Here is a 20,873-nt window from a genome sequence, read left to right as displayed (position 1 = left end):
TATACAATTGTCTGCTTCCAACTTTATGGCAACAGTTTGGGGAAGAACCACATACGGGTGTGATGAAGTGTCCACCAACCTTTGGTCATATAGTGTAAATACAAGGTATAAGGGTGCATTCATTTCAGAAAACGGACCGCTTGTTAATGCAAGGTGAAAATATTACACAAAGTTATATAACGCTTTGGTTCTAAACTCAAGTTGTCCACAGTCTAAGCCATTTCAGATGAGTGTCCTTCATATGACTATCTGTCTTTTATTCGAGCGAAAACAAACAAGTGTGTGATGTGGCGTATACCTGTAAGGGCCAAGATGCAAAAAATACCTTAAATTTCCAACAACAGGCCAGAAAAAACATGAGCTTGCACTCACAAGAGTTCAGTTTTAAAAAAAATAGCCGAACTGATGCTCCACAGAAGACAAGAAGACAGAAGTCTGTTACTGCAGTGAAGAAAGTACTGCTCGTTATCTTCCAGTAAGAACAAATGGTTTTAGCTGAAGCTGATGACATTTTTGCTCGTCTCCCTTCCATATATTATACTGGATGTATTATTTTTAGCCACACACAGGAAATGCAGTGTCCTTGTCTCTTCAAACTGTTATTGTTTGCCCAGCATTTGGCCCCGTTTTCTGTACATGCGGTTGTTGTTATTGTATGTCGTTATTCTTGCAAATTGAAGTCGCTGCTCCATTTACAACAATCGCCTCCTGTTCTTCTCTTCCCAGGCCTTTGGCAACGCGAAGACGGCCCACAATAACAACTCGAGCCGCTTCGGCAAGTTCATCCAAGTCAACTATCAAGAGAGCGGCACTGTCAGAGGGTAAGAGAGCACTTTTGTGCTGCTGTTGAACAGCATCCAATGTGGTCTGTCGCACTGATCTAGGATTTTCATTTTATAGAAGAATATTCGAATAAAATACCCTGCGCATTTATTAGTCGTGTCAAGAATATTAACAGGTATAGACACACAAAGCCGATTCTAACGCTCAGGTTTTCTCCTGATAGGCACAGGCACAGGTGACAGTGTAAATAAGAAATAGGAGGAGAGTGACCCTTGTTTCATATTTATAAAAACACTGTTTCACCTTGTTACTCTCTGGTCAGAATGATCTAATCTGCACTGTAAAGGTTTTACATGGCCCATGTTGTTCATATTTTTTCCCTGAAGATTCGTTTTATGACCATTTTCCAGCCTCAATGACTCATTTTTAATTAGATATGCAATTTTTGTGCTCCTATGTCATTTGTCTATGTCTTTATGTGCTCCTGAAATCGAAATGGGTGTTTGAGAGCTTTTTGTACCTGTGCTTCAGTGAACATTAATACTGTAATATATCTGTGGCGGGAAAATAATGATTGTCCAATTAAATGCTCTCGAGAACCATATACATCCTGCCCCCCGTGGCAGGTCTTGCCATACACTATGTAACAATGTAGATGAAAAATATATCCAAATTATACTTATTTAGCTATAAGCCTATCACTCACGCATCAGATACCTCCTGGTGATGACCCTGTGGCTCTCGGTCACCGACACTGCTGACGCTTGACCTCAGCTCAAACGCCAGCGGTAACTTCAGAAACACACGACGTCTCGTTGTCATCTAGGATATCGTTAAAAAGTGGACAAGTGTGGGTGAAGGCAGCGATGAGAAATCCTCCCCAGTTGGGAAAAAAAAGCTGTTGATAAACTCTTCGCCTCTTTGTATTCAGATAGTTCGCAAAGCTTTGGTTAGATTTGGCTGTTAAATGTGGCTGTTGTGTCAGTCAGTCAAGCACTTCAACACGATGTCACTCTGACTTCCTGTTGTTGTTGGTTTTTTTACGGAAATACTCTAAGAAGAAATTTGAAGCACTTTGAGGCTGAAGTGTGTAAATCACGTCTGCTCTGATTGGCTGAGCTCTTCACATCATGTCGAAAAACTTCTGTTAAAACGACATTAAAACTATGAAAGTTTTACACATCTGTAGACACAAAACATCCCTATGCTACCATTATTGATACATTAGCAAAGGGAGTATCCAGCTAGCGCACGCATTAGCCTGCAGCCCAGATAAAACCGCATCCTAATCAGAGTTCATACACCAGCAGCAGTTGTTTTTGTGCTGAATTATGCTGAGATAAAAAAAGACATCAGCAACTGCTTTTGATGTCTGGATCCTTTGATTCGCCTCCCAATAGACAGGAAGAGCAGAGTGTGTAGCTGTGTTTCCACCTGACGTCAGTAGCTCCATGTAAATGTAAATGTATTTACAACAATGACATTACAACCACAAAATAACATACAGTACTGTGCAAAAGTCTATTTTTTTAGTACAACCTTTGTTTATGATTTTTATTTTATAACATCTACATTATGGAGTCAGTACAAAAACATGTTAGATTTCCAAGCATTAGTTTTCCAGCACAAAATTAAATGTTGCAGAAAAAAGTTTGTTTTTTAGTAAAGAAAGCAGCATATTATGCAAGAGACCATTTTTCAGACCAAAACATAATAAAGGCTGCTGAGTTTCGCTGCAAAAAGAAGAAGCAAGTGTGACAAAGTCTCCCGAAGAACTGTGGCTGTTTCTGCAAGACGCTCAGTAAAACTTACAGCTGATTTCCTCATAAAACTGCACTAATTGTACCTGAGACTACTATTTATTTATTTATTTTTTTAAGTAAAGGGTCATCACACCAAGTATCAATTTTGTTTCATTTATTACTGTTTACTGCTCTTTATAGTATTTATATATGGTGATTCTGTGTGTGTGTGTGTGTGTATGTACACACACACACACACACACACACACACACACACACACACACACACACACATACATATATATATATATATATATATATATATATATATATATATATATATATATATATATATATATATATATATATATACATACAGTTGAGGTCAAAAGTTTACAATCCCCATTCATAATCTGCAAAATGTTTATTATTTTACCAAAAGAAGAGGGATCATACAAAATGCATGTTATTGTTTATTTAGTGCAGACCTGAATAAGATATTTCACATAAAAGATGTTTACATATAGTCCACAAGAGAAAATAATAGTTGAATTTATAAAAATGACCCCATTCAAAAGTTTACATCCCCTTGATTCTTAATACTGTGTTGTTACCTGAATGATCCACAGCTGTGTTTTTTTGTTTAGTGATAGTTGTTCAAGAGTCCTTTGTTTGTCCTGAACAGTTAAGCTGCCTGCTGTTTTTCAGAAAAATCCTTCAGGTCCCACAAATTCTTTGGTTTTCCAGCATTTTTTGTGTATTTGAACCCTTTCCAACAATGACTATATGATTTTGAGATCCATCTTTTCACACTGAGGACAACTGAGGGACTTGTATGCAACTATTACAGAAGGTTCAAACGCTCACTGATACTCCAGAAGGAAAAACCATGTATTAAGAGGTGGGGGGTGAAAACTTTTGAACAGAATGGAGATGTGTACATTTTTTGTATTTTGCCTAAATATCATATTTTTTCATTTAGTACTGCCCTTCAGAGGCTACAGAAGATAGTTACATGTTTCCCAGAAGACAAAAGAAGTTATATTTACCCTGATCTTCAAATTCAAAAAGTTTTCACCCCCCCTTAATGCATGTTTTTTCCTTCTGGAGTATCAGTGAGCGTTTGAACCTTCTGTAATAGTTGCATACGAGTCCCTCAGTTGTCCTCAGTGTGAAAAGATGGATCTCAAAATCATACAGTCATTGTTGGAAAGGGTTCAAATACACAAAAATGCTGGAAAACCAAAGAATTTGTGGGACCTGAAGGATTTTTCTGAAGAACAGCAGGCAGCTTAACTGTTCAGGACAAACAAGGGACTCAGGAACAACTATCACTAAACAAAAAAACACAGCTGTGGATCATTCAGGTAACAACGCAGTATTAAGAATCAAGGGGATGTAAACTTTTGAACGGGGTCATTTTTATAAATTCAACTATTATTTTCTCTTGTGGACTATATGTAAACATCTTTTATGTGAAATATCTTATTCAGGTCTGCACTAAATAAACAATAACATGCATTTTGTATGATTCCTCTAATTTTGGTAATATAATAAACATTTTGCAGATTATGAAAGGGGGATGTAAACTTTTGACCTCAACTGTATATATGTGTGTGTGTGTGTGTGTGTATATGTATATATATATGTATATGTATATGTGTGTGTGTATATATATATATATATATATATATATATATATATATATATATATATATATATATATATATATTTTACACACACACACACACACACTCACAAGTGCAAAGTCTGTCATTCTGTCATGACTGTTGCAAAGGTCTGACATTGGAGACTCCTTCCATAAATTTAAAATGTCAGATGTCTCAAGCTCCTGTATGTGGGCTCTTATCATAGAAACCATAACATATTAGAACAAGCGCATTCTGATTTGACCAATCAGATTTGAGAATTCGACAGTTATAAACTGTAAAAAAAAAAAAAAAACTAACTGCAGGTGTTTAATCATTTTTAACTAACAATTGTTTCTTAAAACTATTTTAAAATTGGACGTAAAGATTTAGTCACCTTTATTATTTTTAAGTTATTTTTATCACCTCTATTCCAGCGCCTATGTGGAAAAGTACCTGCTAGAGAAGTCTCGGCTTGTCTATCAGGAGCACAACGAAAGGTAGGAACCTTTTTTTTTTTCTTTTCTTTAAATATTATTTATTTATTTATTTATTTATTTGATGTCTTCCGTGTGTGATAGTGTGTGACCACAATGCTTGTTGAGTCGCTGTTGATTAGCCTTTGTCACACAAAATAAATCCGGTGTTTGGCTTCAGCTCTGACACAGTGGCAGCAGTGTGAATAAATCCACTTTTGTGTTGAAAAGGTCACATGTGGGAACGATTGCGCCACACAGGCTGCACTGCCTAAGCCACGTACAACAGCCTCCCAGTCACACGTACAGAACTCGCCCTCCAAGCAGCCCACAGTGATTGGAAAATCTAATCTCTCTGGTTTTAACATTGAAGGCATGTGAAGGAAACAGCGGTTTCTGAGCACCAGACCATCATTTCCTGACGGTGTGGGGTTTCAGCTCCACCAATGAAGGCAGTCATTTGGTTTTGTATCAGATGTGATATGACACAAGAAGAGACCTCAGTGATCAGAAATAGCACACGGCTATACACAGCTAATATAACTTAAAAAAAAAAAAAAAAACATCCGAACTTTTTTTTTTTTTTTTTTTTGTGGTTCTTTCAGTTCATCAATTTCCAGCGAGTGCTGTTTGTTAATTAATGACACGCCGTACATTTTAAATGTTTATGGTTACATCTAATGGTGTGGAACAGCCACGAGACATTAGTCCTTGTTATCACTTACGTTATACCAGCTATAAATGCTCACAAGCCTCGTTTTTTCATCTTTTAATGTTAACAAGACCAAAAAAGAAATCTTGTCGTGTTACCGAGAAACTGGAAAGTGCAAATTCCTCTGTACTGAAGACTTTCCTGTGACAGAAAACTTTTTCACAAACTCCTCGTGGACTTTTTTCATGTGTAGTATATTTTCTGTAGTTTTTTTTGTTCCATATGGCTTGTTTTTCAGTTTACTGGTCAATAAGGCGTGTGTGTATGTGTGTGTATGTGTGTGTATGTGTGTGTATGTGTGTGTATGTGTGTGTATGTGTGTGTATGTGTGTGTGTGTGTGTGTGTGTATGTGTGTGTATGTGTGTGTGTGTGTGTGTATGTGTGTGTATGTGTGTGTGTGTGTGTGTATGTGTGTGTATGTGTGTGTGTGTGTGGGTGTGTGGGTGTGTGTGGGTGTGTGTGGGTGTGTGGGGGTCGACACTAATGCATGGATGCACACTAGGTGTGAGAAAGATTGTGCGTGTGTGTGTCTGTGTGTGTTTGAATATGCATTAATTTTGTCGTGGTCGCTTATTGAGACAGATTGCTGACCACACTCTCCCACTGCTTAGCGAGGGGCTCCCTCCAGCTCCAGCTGCTCTGTGACCCTTGACCTCCAGCAGCATGCCCTGCTCACTGACCCTCTGCTGGGGGACGTGACGCACCCTCTCTTTCTCTCTCTCCATCACTGCTGTATGTCTGTACCAGTGGAAAAAGTGTTGCGTTTGTTGCTCCTGACTCCAGCTGCGTTTTTTCCTTACAGGAACTACCATGTGTTTTACTACCTGCTGGCAGGCGCGAGCGAGGAGGAGAGGACGGCGTTCCACCTCCTCAAGCCTGAAGAATACCATTACCTCAGTCAGGTAACCACACTCTCACCGAAGCCCTGAACATCTGATTATCTCTGAAGTGTGAACAACTCTGTGTGGTGTGTGTGTGTGTGTGTGTGTTTGTGCATGCATCAGTGTACTGCTCACCGAGGCCCAAACCGGATGGAAGGGAAAACCATGTGCAGAGGAAACTCGTTCCATTGTTCCTGGTGTAGCCTCACATAGAAAAGCTAATCTCTCACAGAAAAGCAGCTCGTAACCCATGCTGTCATTTCCCTAACACACCACTTTCTCTCTTCCTTGCATGTGGTGTGTGTTGTTGCTGTGTCCCATGTGTCCCATGTTTACTTATACTACTGTGTGCTTTAAACAGTGCGTATGTATGTGTATAGCTCATAATTTGCTACATAATTTGTGCATCTGGCAGTTCGTTTTCTTGGCCACACTCCTGTCATGTCTTCCTTTTCTCTCTTTCTATCCATATACACCTCCACACTGGGTGGAAATATCATTCCGCCGAGATCACGATGCAACATACGAGACAATGCCAAGGCTTTTTGAAAAGGAGGCGTAACTTCCCACTCCATTATTGAATGACCTTTTGAACAGTCTATAAAGGAAGCCGAGTTTTTATTACCATCTAAATAAATTGATTTATTTAACCAGGTTGCTCAGTATTACAAGTGAACCCTGGCCAAGAACACAGCACAATAGCTACCATAAATAGCATTCAGACCAAGTATGTAACATATAACACTTTTTAAAAAAAAAAAAAAAAAAAAAAAAAAAAATCAAACAAACTGTTAAAATAAGCTTCCCAGACAATAAATCCACAATCCATCAAAATCAGCACCTTATTGTACAATATTCAGTTCATCATTGAGTTTTATTTACATAGTGATTTTTAACAATAGATGTTGTCACAGAGCAGCTTTACAGAAATCCAAGGCCAACAGGGCCAAGTCTGTTCAACAAGGATGATAGAACACTGCAACACTCAAAAATAAATAAATAAATAAATAAAAACCCTGTTGTAATCCTTAGGGTCGACGCTGTATCTTAGTTAAGAGCAGTGGCGTAACCAGGAATTAATTTCAATGGAGAATGAGGAAATATGCTGAATAAAAAACTGCATCATCTATACAGTTAAACTGATAAGCCTGACACTCTCAGGCATTTCAGGTGGATGCCAGCCAGCAGTAGGATCAATGATGGCGCACGCAATTATTTAATCATTTAAGGTATGATTTACCCACAACTGATCTTTTATTAACAGCGTTAAGTATGCCCTTATGACAGTTCCTCTGAAAATGATTAACATAAGACGCCAGTGACTCTATCATATTGTCAAATATGTCTAGAATTTTATATTACGAGATTACAATAAACTAAATAACAGACTATTAAACTTATTTCTTATAAACCTAAGTCCAGAAATAGGTTTATGATAATCTTATAATAGGAAATACTAGATATATTTGACTGTTCAAGCATAACAATGCCCACCAGGGCGTGGGTCCCTTAGTTCCAGTGAAGGAAAATGATGGCAAATGGCAACAGTTTGGGGAAGAACCACATAAAGGTGTGATGGTCAAGTGTCCACATACTTTTGGCCATGTAGTGTAAATATCAGTGTATGTATAGCAAACTGCCTAACAGGCCAAACTCAGTAACTAATGTTTAAGCCAAAGACAAGTTAATATAATTTGAGGCTATAAATTTGATTTCCTCATCTACATTTCCTCAGCTTTTTAACTATGCACTGCATGTGTCTAACTAAACACAGTTTCTGTATCAAATCCATCAAATGAGCTAGTGATTTATTACTGCATAATAATAGGCTGTTGAGTGGAATCATTAGGATTGCTACAGCCGGGAGTCTGAAAGAACAAAACTAGTCATGGTCTGGGTGGGAGGGATGGTGCTACTCTCTCTCCTCTGTCAATCACAGTGACACTAGCCAATCGCGTGCATCTGTGAGCTCATGTAGGTGGAAAAGGGCAGATAAAGCTTTCCTCTGAGTGTTCAGCTGCCCTGTCGCTTGAGCATTGGAAAGATGCAGTCGCCTCAAACACCCTGTTTAGTAGTTGTTGTGTGATATCAGAGAGCTGGCTGAAGGGTGGGGACTGGCAAACTATAAAATTTGTAAAGGGTGGCTGCTTTAAATTCATTTATGATGCAGTTTAAAACAAGATTAGAATGACAAATAGTTAATAAAAAGTATTCAAAATATGCTTTCTCTTGTTAGTGCAGTGACAAACTTTAGTTTATACACTGAACATGTACTCAGAAACCTACTAACACACACACACACACACACACACACACACGTCTTACACAACCATGTGATTGTCACTTGGCAGCCCCAAAAGCTTGGGTGTGAACTCCACTAACAGGCCATCTTTTCATGCCCCACTCACCCGTTTCTCTGCTTTTCATTCCCATTCAGACAGAATGTTGGCTTTCATACTGCTCCTGTAAATATGTTTTTGCTCTCGAGGTTATATGTGGAAAATCACAAAAGATTTATGTCAGAGATTACCAGCTGTCCTCAAAGTAGCCAGTGAGTGTTAGTGGCGAATTCCAGACATTTTTCCTGAGTGCTGTCACAGTTCCACTCTTTCTCAACTTTCAGATAAAATGACACTCCCAGGAACAGGCAGAAATGTTGAGAATTTTATGAATTATGCCTAGAATTCCACGCACTCACTCCAACCTGGACGAGTTGTGTCAGTTTCTGTTTATTTAAAGGATAGGTATCTCAGTTTTTAAAAACATCTGAGAGTTATTTGTTAAGCCACTTCACTGAACTCAGTCTGAACTTTACAGAGAATTCACACTAGGTATGTAAGTGACAAGTGTGTGACATCTGTCCAACACACAAGTTCATAGCATAAAGAACATCAGAATGTATTATCTGAATGCATCCCTGTGGAATTTAAGCAACAAGTGGGGAAAAACATAGACATACGTTTCTTAAATACTTCTCCAATTGTACTGTTAGTGTACTTGACATTGTAGCAGATTTATACTTTACCTGAGTGTAAATAAATATTTGTGCCCTTATTTCAATACATTTCCAACTTTTTACTCATTACATTTTTCAAGTACTCTTTACAAATATCAGAGATGATGATGCAAATGATTTACGTTTCCCTGGCTATTAATCGATCTGAACTTTATTTATTAGCAATATTTAAAACATTGACTCAAATCTATATTTGTATTCTCAATTTGTAAAGATACCAAACAATCATCATTTTGCAGAAGGATTGTCTACTAATTTCAATCGCAGTACGGATATGAACTGTATGAATTTATTGTACAAGTGCAACAAGATTCACTTCATTAAATAACTTAATTATCTCAGATATTTTAATAAATAAAAAGAAGCAGATTTTGCGATCAGAATATAGGAATTCAAACAAACTGAGTGATGCGCTTGGATTTGGTTTGATTACATGTGAAGGAAGTTATAAGAAACATTACATTTGGTTTGCCAACCAAACTTCGTAACATTTCATACAGAATATAATATATAATATAATATAATATAATTTTGACCTGCTACCTCCATTTTGATTAGGATTTTGACTATTGGTATTGGGTATCATTCTGGCACCGTGTTCATTTCCTCATGCTTGTAAACATGCTCGGAGACCACGTGATACTTCTATACTATACGTGCTAATGAACAGACGACACACAGTTACAGTGATCAGCTCTTCTCCAGTACAACTCTGCTCCATCCAAGGTCACTGTCGTAGCTAGCTAATGATTAAAATCAACTAGCTTAGTAGTGTAAGTGTATGAAACTGCATGTGTGCCTAACATGCACTGTTTAAACCCGGGAAACAGAGCTAAATTTAATGTTCAGTGACGTCCCTGACTGATTAGTAAGTAGGTTACTTATTTCGGTATCGCCATCAATGAGTACCAGAAAACTCATACTTGTACTCGTGCTTGGTCTGGAAAAAAATGGTATTGATGCATTGGTGCTTTTAACATTCTTCCTCTTCTTTTTCCACTCCTGCATATTCTTGTGTGTGTGCGTGTGTATGTGTCTACTCCTCATTAAAATGAATGATTGCTATAGATGACTCAGCTTCTTAACAGATGTAGTTATTTGTATAATCCTGTGTCGTGCATGCAACTAAGTTAAATGTGCCTTTATGCCTCACTAATACCGCATGTAGAGAGTGTGGAATCTCTGAATGTTGCCTAACCTCATGTACCTTACTTCCAGATGACAAAGAAACCACAGAAACTGCACTGGGAAAATTACTATGAGAGCGAACTGGTCAGTATTTGTGTGTTAAACAGCGTGTGTGTTGGTGCTGTAGGGATGCGGATCGCTGGCTTCCTCACCCTCTTTTTCCATAGCTCTCACTTTACACAAGAGACCGCCCTCATGCTGTGTGTGTGTGTGTGTGTGTGTGTGTGTGTGTTTGACTGGGATGTGATTTGGGTGTCTCTCTCTTTTTTTTTTTTTTTTTTTTTTTTTTTTTTTTTTTTTTTTTTTTTTTTTTAAATAGCTGTTTCTTTTTGGTCACTGTGTTTTGTAGATCCTCTTAAACTGGACACATGCAGAGCCCAAAACAAGTATACACAGTACACCTAGTGTGTAAACCTCTCACCTGAATATTTGTAGTGTGTTCACTCTGGGTCAGTTCTTAGGCTATCTGGTTGCAAACACTGACAAGATTGAACAAGGGGTTGATAAGTAAGAGTGCAAACACACTCTTATTTGCATTGGGAGTGGTTTTTAGCCAGCTCCACTTGTTGACTTAGCCTCACAGTAGCCACTTTGCCAGCCCTCTGAACCATCCTGATAGAGTTGAGCTGCTCCTGTGAACTTGACCTCTGACCTCAGAATGAGTATCTTGTGCATTAAGGGTTAAACTGTGAACTGCATGAAAGCTTTCTGTAATAATGAGACCACAGGGTCTGGAGCTTATTCTGTTAAGTTCTCATGCAGAAAATCAGTGACCAAAAAGCTTTGTGTTGGTGCGAGTTTGCCTGTTTTTAGTCATGCAGTAATTCCACACTTGTGAATGCAAACACAATATGCTTATTTTAATCAAATTTTGACCAAAAGGTAAGTGATTCCATCACCCTCCTACCTCTCCAAGTTTCATTTACAGTCTTGCGAAAGCTCGCTGCGTGTCCTTCAGCGAGTATGGAATGTGGAATATCAGTGGAAATAAGGACCCTGGTGAATTTCAGCTCCGTGCCAAAATATTAATCCTCTGAATGCAAGCAATTCTGTAATAGCTGTCATGCCACTTCGAGCTTAAACCCTAAAACACCTTCCTGTATCCATGAGTTTGTTGTGCTTGGAAAGCCTGGTGACAGTTAAGATGAGAAATTGCCCCTTCTACAGTTCCTACACAGGAAACATGAACGCTAACAGGCAGGGTCCTGGTCTAAGCGTGGCACTGATTATGTTTCAGAGCTATTTGCATTTCCATTGCTCTGGTATGCCGTAATTTGTGGATCAATGGCCGAGGTGGGAGATGAAGGAGACGCTGTCTCATTACAGGGCGGACGTTGTGTAAATGCGCTTGTGTTTTCATGAGCAGGTAGATTCTCGCAATGCCAGCTCAAGAATTCTGCTGTCAGTGACAGTTTTCCTCATGCACACTCTCTCCCTCTGAGTCTCAATACCTCCCACACCGTTTACTATCAAGACCGGGAGGAAAGGGAGCACTAACAGACATCCAAAATGAGGTGTATCTTTATGATTAATCCAAGCCTAACAAGTTTAAAAGACAGCACCAATCTCCATTAAGTGACTCCTACGAACTTGAATTTCTGCTATGTCTGGGCTCAGAGCCATTACATTTCAAACGCTGTTAAACATGTGCTACTTCTAAATGGCCCTGAATTTATACTCTTTTCTTATTTAGATTACCTGCTCCTTTGCTGTAGGCCCAGCATGTATCATGCCGCTGCTCAGCTTCATTTCATTCAGTGTATTAAATAATAAATTGCTGCTACCCTTATTGCCTTTGCACATGTGCCAGATTTCCCGCTAAAGCACTCTAAATTTTCCACTGCATGGGCAGAACATACGTATGCTACTATTCACCAGGCCCCTTATTTCCAACCCGGAAAATGCCTGGTTTAACCAAATTTCATAATGACCTGGTGTTTCGAGTCACTCGGCTTAACTCCGTGTAAGTGCCGAGAAAGACGTCAAGCAGCTTCGCATTCACACGTGTGATTATTACTGTTCATCACTGGGTGGTTTATATCAGTAGTGGAGTTTCCATCCATCTGTTTTTATCTCCTGACTGAGCGGGATGCCATTACAGTCACCAGTATCCTTTTTCTTTATTGAGTAATATGTTCCCTGCCAAAAATTGTATTAGTATGCATTAGAAATGGCTTCCAACTACCAAAACGATGCATTTAACCTAACTCTAAATTTAATGGATGCGTTTAACCTAAATTCTCATGAACAGAAGTTTGTGCACACACAAGTAATCTTGCATAAAAATGATTGCTCTCGCAATGTGCTGTGTGAACCATTTATAATCTGGAGAAGTAGTCTTTACTTCTTCTTAGAGTGTATTTATCCAATATTAGCTGATGAAAAAGTATAACGTGAGTAAAATCCTTAACTTGCAGTGCTCCAAGTGGGAAAAAAAAAGTCAGTTAAATAAGAATAAGTAAAGGTAAATGGGGGAAAAAAAACAGGTTGCATAAAATAAGTAAATAAGTAAATACAGAAGAAACATAAAAAGGTAAAATAGAAAAATACAAAATAAATACAGAGGTACAATTATGTTGTGTGTGTATATAATAAATAAAATTAATAAATACTAGAATAGTAAATTAAACTGAAAAATCTGGTAATAGCAGTGAGTAAAGATATATGATGATAACAGTAATTTTAAGACTGTTAATAATAGTATGCATGCAATAAAATAATATAATAAAATGTTATAGCTCATATTCTATAGCTCATATTCTTAATCTGAGGTTTATATCTGTTTTTAGGAAGATGGTGATTTCTTGCTTCTTGAAAAATAAAGATGAGGCAAAAACAAAGATAACAAATGAATATTCTTCAATTTCTTTTTTGTTTATTGTATTTAGATCAAGCTAGATATTAAATATAGCTTAACTACATTAAAGCGACAGCCACAGTTGTTAGAATCTCTCCTCCTAATTATGAATAGTTCTCATTTTAACTGATGTGAAGACAGGAAGGCAGCATTTATTCATATATGCATGTACATTACAAAGATTTTCTTTTCTTTTTTTTTTTACTTAACACAAGGGATTCTAAATATAGATCGTGTATGGAAACAAAATGAAACTAGTTCATTAGTGATATTCTGATTAACTAATTTCAAACTTTAAAAAGTAGCAGTGATTTTTAAACTCAGTATTAGCGATGCTGCCTGCACCTCCCATGTTCATAGAGAGCCTGGCTAAACGCAGAGACTTGATTTTTGGTATTAGGATTAGGGTAAATTTGAAAAAGGAATGAAAATTGAATAAATGATACAGAAGCGTATTCCAGTCTCTCCAAGATTGTGTGACATCATTTCATTTCATCTCTTAATAATATTCTGGAAACCATAGTGGATGGAAACATTCACACTTGTGGACTTTACAGCAAATCTAAAGCGCCAGACATTTGTAAAAACATTTGGATGGAAACACTTTGCGTGTTGGCGTGGGAGGCCCTGCTGGACACGCGAACGCAGCGTACACGTTGTGCATGCTTGAGCCGGAATGCAGCAGTGTGTAGTGAAATGAAGGTGCGACGCATAACTGCACCTTCGGGGAGACCGCACATTGTGGTGAAGAGTTTAATGGCCGGTTTCTCGTTGCTTCTTGAAACCAGCAGGACTGCTTCACAGTGGAAGGAGAGGATCTGAAGCATGACTTTGAGCGTCTGCAGCTGGCCATGGAGATGGTGGGGTTCCTGCCGGCCACACGAAAACAGTGAGTTGCTCACATCTCACATTCCTACTCACAATTGTCAACATTTACTTACTTACTTACTTACTTACTTACTTACTTTCCTTTATTGTCCACAAATGGAAATTTGTCTTTGACTTCACAACACATTATAACAAGACCAATACAATAAAAGACACTTACACAACAACTCTAAAAGATAAGATAGAATAAAATACCATACAATACAACTGACTCAACATTTCACTTTAGCATACACATATATACGTTCCCACATGTACATATATCTGCATACATATTAATATTCATGTCTCAGCATTTAAAATTCTAACTGCAGTTGGCACAAATGATATCTGATAGACATTTTCACTTGCCCGAGGTTGTCTAAAACGTCGCCTTGATGGCAACAACTGAAACTGACAGTGCAGAAGTAGTGAATCCTCTATAATAACTAAAGCTTTTTGTTTAACTTTAGCTGTATAAATGTCATTTAACTGTTTTTGAGTCTTTCCTACAATCGCACTAGCTATATTAACCACCCTGAACAATTTTTGATTCATGTACAGATTTTACCTGAACTGGTTTTCCTTTTCTTTTTTTCTTTTCCTTGCAGAATCTTTTCTCTGCTGTCAGCCATCCTTCATTTAGGCAACATCCGATATAAGAAGAAGACGTACCGGGATGACTCCATCGATATCTGCAATCCCGACGTTCTGCCCATCGTCTCAGAGCTGCTGGAGGTATAAAGACTGGCCACCTTTGCTTGTGTATTGTATATGTAGACGTGTTTCTAGAGTCAGTTTTATTCATATATTTGCAGTTTTACAGTATCCAGGTGAAATTTTCCAATGAAGCCAGGGTGAGACTTGGTGGGACACGCCATTTATCACTGCACTTTCTCATTTCTGCCCATAGAAACACACGCTCGCACTCCGTCAGTGCTGTGCTGGCTCTAAAGTTTCATTAAAGCTGACACAGAAATGGAGAGCTATTACACACACACTCAATCGTGCTTATTTCAGGATGAAGTCAAAGCTGACTGTCTTTCAGGCTTCCCAGAATTATTGGCTCTCGAGTCAGACTCTGCAATGATTCACAATAAGCTGAGTGCACACTGCACAGCTTTCAGAATCGCTGAAGCATTCACGCTACACGACTTTAATCACTCGTGATCAGTTGTTAGGGAACGTAGGGGTGTGCACACTGCATGAGCAATCAGACGTTGCTCACCCGCTATTAAAAACTAAATTTTCACCTGGAGAGATCCTCGTAGCAGCACGCCTGATCTCCAAAATCTCCCTTTCTCATGAAAAGAAACACATAGTTATCATGTGATGTGATTTGTCACTATTTTGTATGGAAGGAATAAAACAGAGAAATAAGGGAGAGTTGGCTGGGTTGATGTGGACAGCGAGGATTGTCTGTTCTGCAAAGAGAACTGGCAGTATAGTGGAAAAAAATTTTATTCGAAATGCTTTCAGGAATCATGGTGATGGGAGGAGTGTCTGAAAAAAGCTGTGAAGGATGAGAACTGGAAGTAAATGAATTCACAATAAATCACAAATGTATTATGTTCTTGATCAGATTATTGATCTGGTCAACTCTAACTGAAGAACCTGGCCAGATTCATTGCATGGCAATATTGTGAATCTTTTTGTTTTTTTCCAAAACAAGATTATTATGGTCTGGAAAAGCTTTTAAACATTACCGAAAGTATAAATCTTTGTCCTAAACACAAATACTGCAGATATATCCATTGGAGGAAAAGTTCCTTAATAAGATCAAAATCTAGTAATCTTTGATCATTTTTTGAAGAGGAGATACTGAATGTTAACCTAGCTCTTTGTTTTTCATTATGATAAATCAAAGCCCTGGCGCATTATTGAAAACAGACAGGGCCGTTTCTTGCTATAAGCGACATAAGCAGTAAATTAAGGCCTCCGGACCACCAGGGGGCCCCATGATATTCGAAATGAGCAGAAAAAAAAGCAGACTTTACTATCATTTGATGAAAATCTGTCAAGCTAAATTTGGTAACAAACTCTAAAGAAGATTACATATGCATGTCTATCTGGTGCTAGACAATGCACACCAAAAAAGAAGAAACGGACCTAAAACACCGGAAAGAAATTAATGCCAATATATCAGATTTAGTTTGTCTGCTGTCTTGCTTACACTTGTTGATATAAGTGATGTGGAAAAGCTTAGTGGCTGATTTACTAGCTAGTATCTAGCTTTAAAAAAAAAATTGATAGCTCAATACTGCTAGGTCTGACAAAGTTAGAAATAATGTATTAATTCTGTTCTTTCTTACATATTAAGTAATATAATTGGTGTGGATGGTGGGCCCTGGGTAAGTTGTCACTTAGGGCCCCCAAAGACAGAAATGGCCCTGCAAGCAGAAATTAATTGCTTACATTTTCCATGTAGTTTTGTGGTTTTCATCCTCCATCAAGTTGAAAACAGGGCAACGCATAATCACAAAGCAGACTATAAAATAATACGGATTTAGAGCTTAATTTATCCAAACCTCTTTATAGAATTATTGAAACTTCTTGGAAAATGGTACAGTTCACATATTTATTGACTTAACACCTATTATTAAGCTTCCACTGTAAAACTGTTTCTGTTCTTTCTCAGTTCAGAAACATGTCAATTCTTGTCAGTTTTTTGGCCCGTACACTACAAATGCACTCTGTAAAGATAAGGCTGAAAACACCTGGACTCTTTAAAACTGCCTTTATGTAGTTTTGTAACAGATGGAAATCAGATCACATTTTTGGAGCTGTTGAAGCAGAAATTCAGAACACTACTGGGTTCAAATAACCTCGCTGACATTCAAATTCAAATTCTTGGGCCTTTAGGGAGGTTATAGTGCTTTTGGAAGTCAACAAAAGGGTGCGTTTGGGACCGGTGATGTGATAATTAAACACGAGTTCATAAAATTTAGTTCCAAAAATGTGCTAACTAGCAGCTTGTGCATCTTATTTCTCACTGTAGAATATATTTCAATATAGCTAGTAAAATTGTCGAAGGAAATTCTCTTGTCCGCTGTCTCACTACATGTGTGAGGTCAACAGGCTGACCTTTGTGTCTGAGTGTAAAGGCGTTTACAGGTTCAAGATAATTACCCGCTTGTTCATATTACCTAATGGCTGGCTGCCAGTTTAACATGAATTGGCTCGAAAATGAAGGATACAGGACGTGGTGTTTACTGCCGGTTCTGCAGAAAGGAACAAGACTTCAGATGCAAATTGCAAACCGCTAGCCAGCGCAACATTAGCAGCATTTCACCAAGCCTTGTAATGTTATTGAGATAAAATGTTGATCTGTTGTTCTGCTGGGGAAAAAAGTCTGATTATTAAAGTGCTTGGATTTTACTTTTGAAAAGATGTACAAGCCCTTATTGTGTGTACTGATAGATCAATACTGACCTCTTTCATGAAAGCAGTAGCTCAGCATTTAAAGCGACCAGAATGTTGAGTTGTTCAGCTGCACTGTATGTCACTAGCAGTCACTTACATTTTTACTTTCAACAAGAAGACCTTTATTGTCACATAAACAGGCTCAGTGTACAGTGAAATTATTGCCTAGTTTGTTAGGAAGCAAACTCTCTGCCACACATCCAAATAAAAATACAGCATCTTGATTTTTTCACAGGTTCTGCAGTGAATTTATGAGTTCTAAACAAACTCTCATGGTGAATTAACTGAATTACACAGGGATAATCTTCATGCTCTGCATTCCAGGTGAAAGAGGAGATGTTATTCGAAGCCCTGACGACGCGGAAGACAGTGACGGTGGGAGAAAAACTCATCGTGCCCTACAAACTGGCCGAGGTGAGGACCAAACAAGCGCAGACTTTTTAAAAAAAAAAAAAAAAATTATTCACACTCCTGAATTCTTCATCTGTCCTCAGCGGTGATAGAAAATTCTACACTTGGCGGTTTTTACAGCTCTTTTTTCATCCGTAGCACAGCCAAGCTCAGATTCACAGTCTGTTAGCATCAGAATCAGATGTTGCAGTGTGTGCCAAATACAGATCTCATTCCTTATTTAGGAATTCTCCCTTCTCTCCATTTCATTATGAAACTCTGTGACCGTGACTTTTACACACAACTGCTGAAATGGTTTTAAAGTGTAACAGCTGCACAGTTATTTAAACTATTATTCCAAGAGAACAGCAATTATTCCTGATATCTGACAGCCTGTTTATCAGCTCCATGCATTGCTTGGTTAAAAACACTAGATGAGACTGACAGTATGAACTTAAAGAGAAGTGCGTAATTATGAAGATGTCTGCGTGATGTGCAACAATAACCTCCTTGAGGTGTGACGCAGCTCTAATGCTTCGAATGTATACAGAGATCAAGGAATGCTTATGTAAGGACAGCTTTCTATACAAATGAATAATAAGCAAAGAATGGAATTGAGTAAAATTGTGTAAAAGGTCCAACTTCCCACTGTTTAGCCACGTCGACTTCTCAGTGTACGCACACCGTTTTGTAAGATGGACCCAGGAAAATTTTGACAATTTTTATCACAAGTAAATTTAATCTTTTATAGAGTTATCTTGCTGCACAGAATTTTTTTTTTTTTTTTTTTTTTTTTTTTTTTTTTTTTTTTTTTTTATATAAGCTAATTTTATTGAATGTTTGATTAATATCTGTATTTGCAATGAAATAGCCATTGAAGCTAGTATGGCAATAAACTTAAATACAATCTCTGTGTACACAAGTCGGATGTTTTGCTGTAAATTGTAGTGATCAACCACATAAATTAACGGATGGAGTTGTAGAGATGTTCTTTACAGAAGCTTTTTTTTTTTGGTCCCGTGTAATCCTATCCTGTGGGCCTTCTTTTATTTTCTTACCTTTTCTGAGGTTTTTGGAATAACAGTTGATTAAGTCTTTGCTGTAAGGTAAAAAAATGGAGAGACTCTCCATCGATTAGCAAGAAACAAGAAACTGCCATAAATGCATAATGTGATAAATTTAAAAAAAGAATCATAATCTTTGGCAAATTGCTGTGGTATATAAGGAATAAAACACTTCAGGATGGGCTGTTATAGGAAAATAATCAACTTGAGAGTGGTAACTGTAAATGTGCTTTGCATCAGGCTGCATCACACCACTCTGTCATTGATTTATTTTATTACAACACTGTACGCCCAAGTGCTTTATTTCTTAAGATACTCTGCAGCAGAATGATTTGGATAACCTCAAAGTTGCATTTGGCTTTAGCTTCGGAACTGAGATTAGCTTAGAACAGATTCAAATCATTTTCATAATCCTGCTTTTAAAAATAAACAAAAGGCACAGCTCCTAGTGACATTCCAGCTGATGTAGACCCACACACACACACACACACACACACACACACACACACACACACACTCGCAGGATCACAGATGGCTGACTTCCCGCCTGATGCACACTTTCCATCAGGAACCTGACAGGGCTATTAAACACTCTGTAATCGACACAGGCCTCTTTTTACCTCAGCTCCTAAACCAGCTCTTCTAATAAGAGCTTTCTCTTAATAGCAGTGTATCTCATGGTTGGGGATTGTGTTTAACAGTAAGCAATAATAACTGAAATATCCCTGATTTAATAAGAGTTGTTTGTGCAGTGTAATATATTGTAATAAATTTTGCATGCACTAAGTGGGCATGTTGTGGGTGATTGACCAAGAGTGCATGTGTAAATGATGTCAAATGCAAACGATACTTAAATGAGGTTTTAAATGTTTCTTGCCACATTTATGGATAATTACTTGTCTAGTATAAAGTCGATTAAAGGGAGGTGAGACAAAAGCAATTTCCTTAATATAATCCCAAAGAGGAGTCCATATTTGCTAAAATACATCTGATTTTTTATCTCTGTCGTAAGTTAATTTCTTAAGCGGGAAAAAGGTGGCAGTTTGGGAAAGCCATAGGTTTATCGATGAAGTCTGAGGAAATGACCATAAAAGTAAAATAGATAAAAATTAAAAGTAGCACAATAAACATACGAACTAGGGGAAGATCACAAATTATCATCCAGTTGGCTATTAACTGAATATAGTTGAGGACAAAATTCGAATTGTCTGTTAAAGATTTCTTGGATAATAGAATGAACTCTTTTTTCCAAAAATGAAAAAACATGCCCTTGTGTGACATTTAAAACATAGATGCAGTTGTACTGGTGTAAGGTAGATCCTATTAATGAAGTTGAATTTAAGTTCCTGTGTGCCAACGGACGTATATTTAGGAAATGTTTTTATCCAAATGGATGAAAACACTCCAGGTCTCTTCTTCAAATTCCTGTTCAAAGTCTGCTTCTCAGATTTGACAAAGATGACAGATGTTTATTCTTTACAAAATTACTTTCTTTGTTACTGTTCAATCACTGTCAGACCCAATGAATGAGAGGTTTTTAATGTGTGGTGAATATCTAATATGCTGAAGTTTACCATGGTAAAATAATAAGCATGAATGGGTTTAACCAAATATAATCCCTGCCCTTCAGTTGTATTAATTTGCACACACAATCGCTGTGCCAGAAGTGACTTTTAGGTTGCAGTGAATCATGTTGCAGGTGTTAAATGAATTCATTTGCATGTAATTTCATCTAACGTCCCCAATTGCGTATTCATTAAAGCAAATAAGCAAAACAGATTTTTTTTAATGCTCATTTGAAAGTGACAGTTTTTCATAGACCCT

At 37.7% G+C, this 20,873-nt stretch overlaps 1 protein-coding gene across 12 annotated transcripts in view; it reads left to right on the top strand.

Annotated features, from left to right (window-relative positions):
- Positions 1 to 20,873, top strand: part of myo9aa (myosin IXAa) — a 113,120-nt gene that overhangs the window by 50,381 nt on the left and 41,866 nt on the right. For 7 of the 12 annotated variants that reach the window (XM_034308991.2, XM_034308998.2, XM_034308999.2 and 4 more), the window contains exons 3-9: positions 727 to 821; positions 4,612 to 4,674; positions 6,166 to 6,265; positions 10,479 to 10,532; positions 14,094 to 14,194; positions 14,784 to 14,910; positions 17,920 to 18,009. In XM_034308991.2, the coding sequence (XP_034164882.2) occupies positions 727 to 821; positions 4,612 to 4,674; positions 6,166 to 6,265; positions 10,479 to 10,532; positions 14,094 to 14,194; positions 14,784 to 14,910; positions 17,920 to 18,009 (630 nt within the window). The remainder of the gene's footprint in view (positions 1 to 726; positions 822 to 4,611; positions 4,675 to 6,165; positions 6,266 to 10,478; positions 10,533 to 14,093; positions 14,195 to 14,783; positions 14,911 to 17,919; positions 18,010 to 20,873) is intronic. The other 5 variants (XM_053238310.1, XM_053238311.1, XM_034308992.2 and 2 more) reach the window with 3 other exon arrangements.

Source organism: Pangasianodon hypophthalmus, chromosome 11 (assembly GCF_027358585.1).
Source record: "Pangasianodon hypophthalmus isolate fPanHyp1 chromosome 11, fPanHyp1.pri, whole genome shotgun sequence".
In the NCBI taxonomy this organism is placed as follows: Eukaryota; Metazoa; Chordata; class Actinopteri; order Siluriformes; family Pangasiidae; genus Pangasianodon; species Pangasianodon hypophthalmus.
Note: the sequence above shows the minus strand (reverse complement) of the source record. Positions and strands in the feature narration are given on the sequence as shown.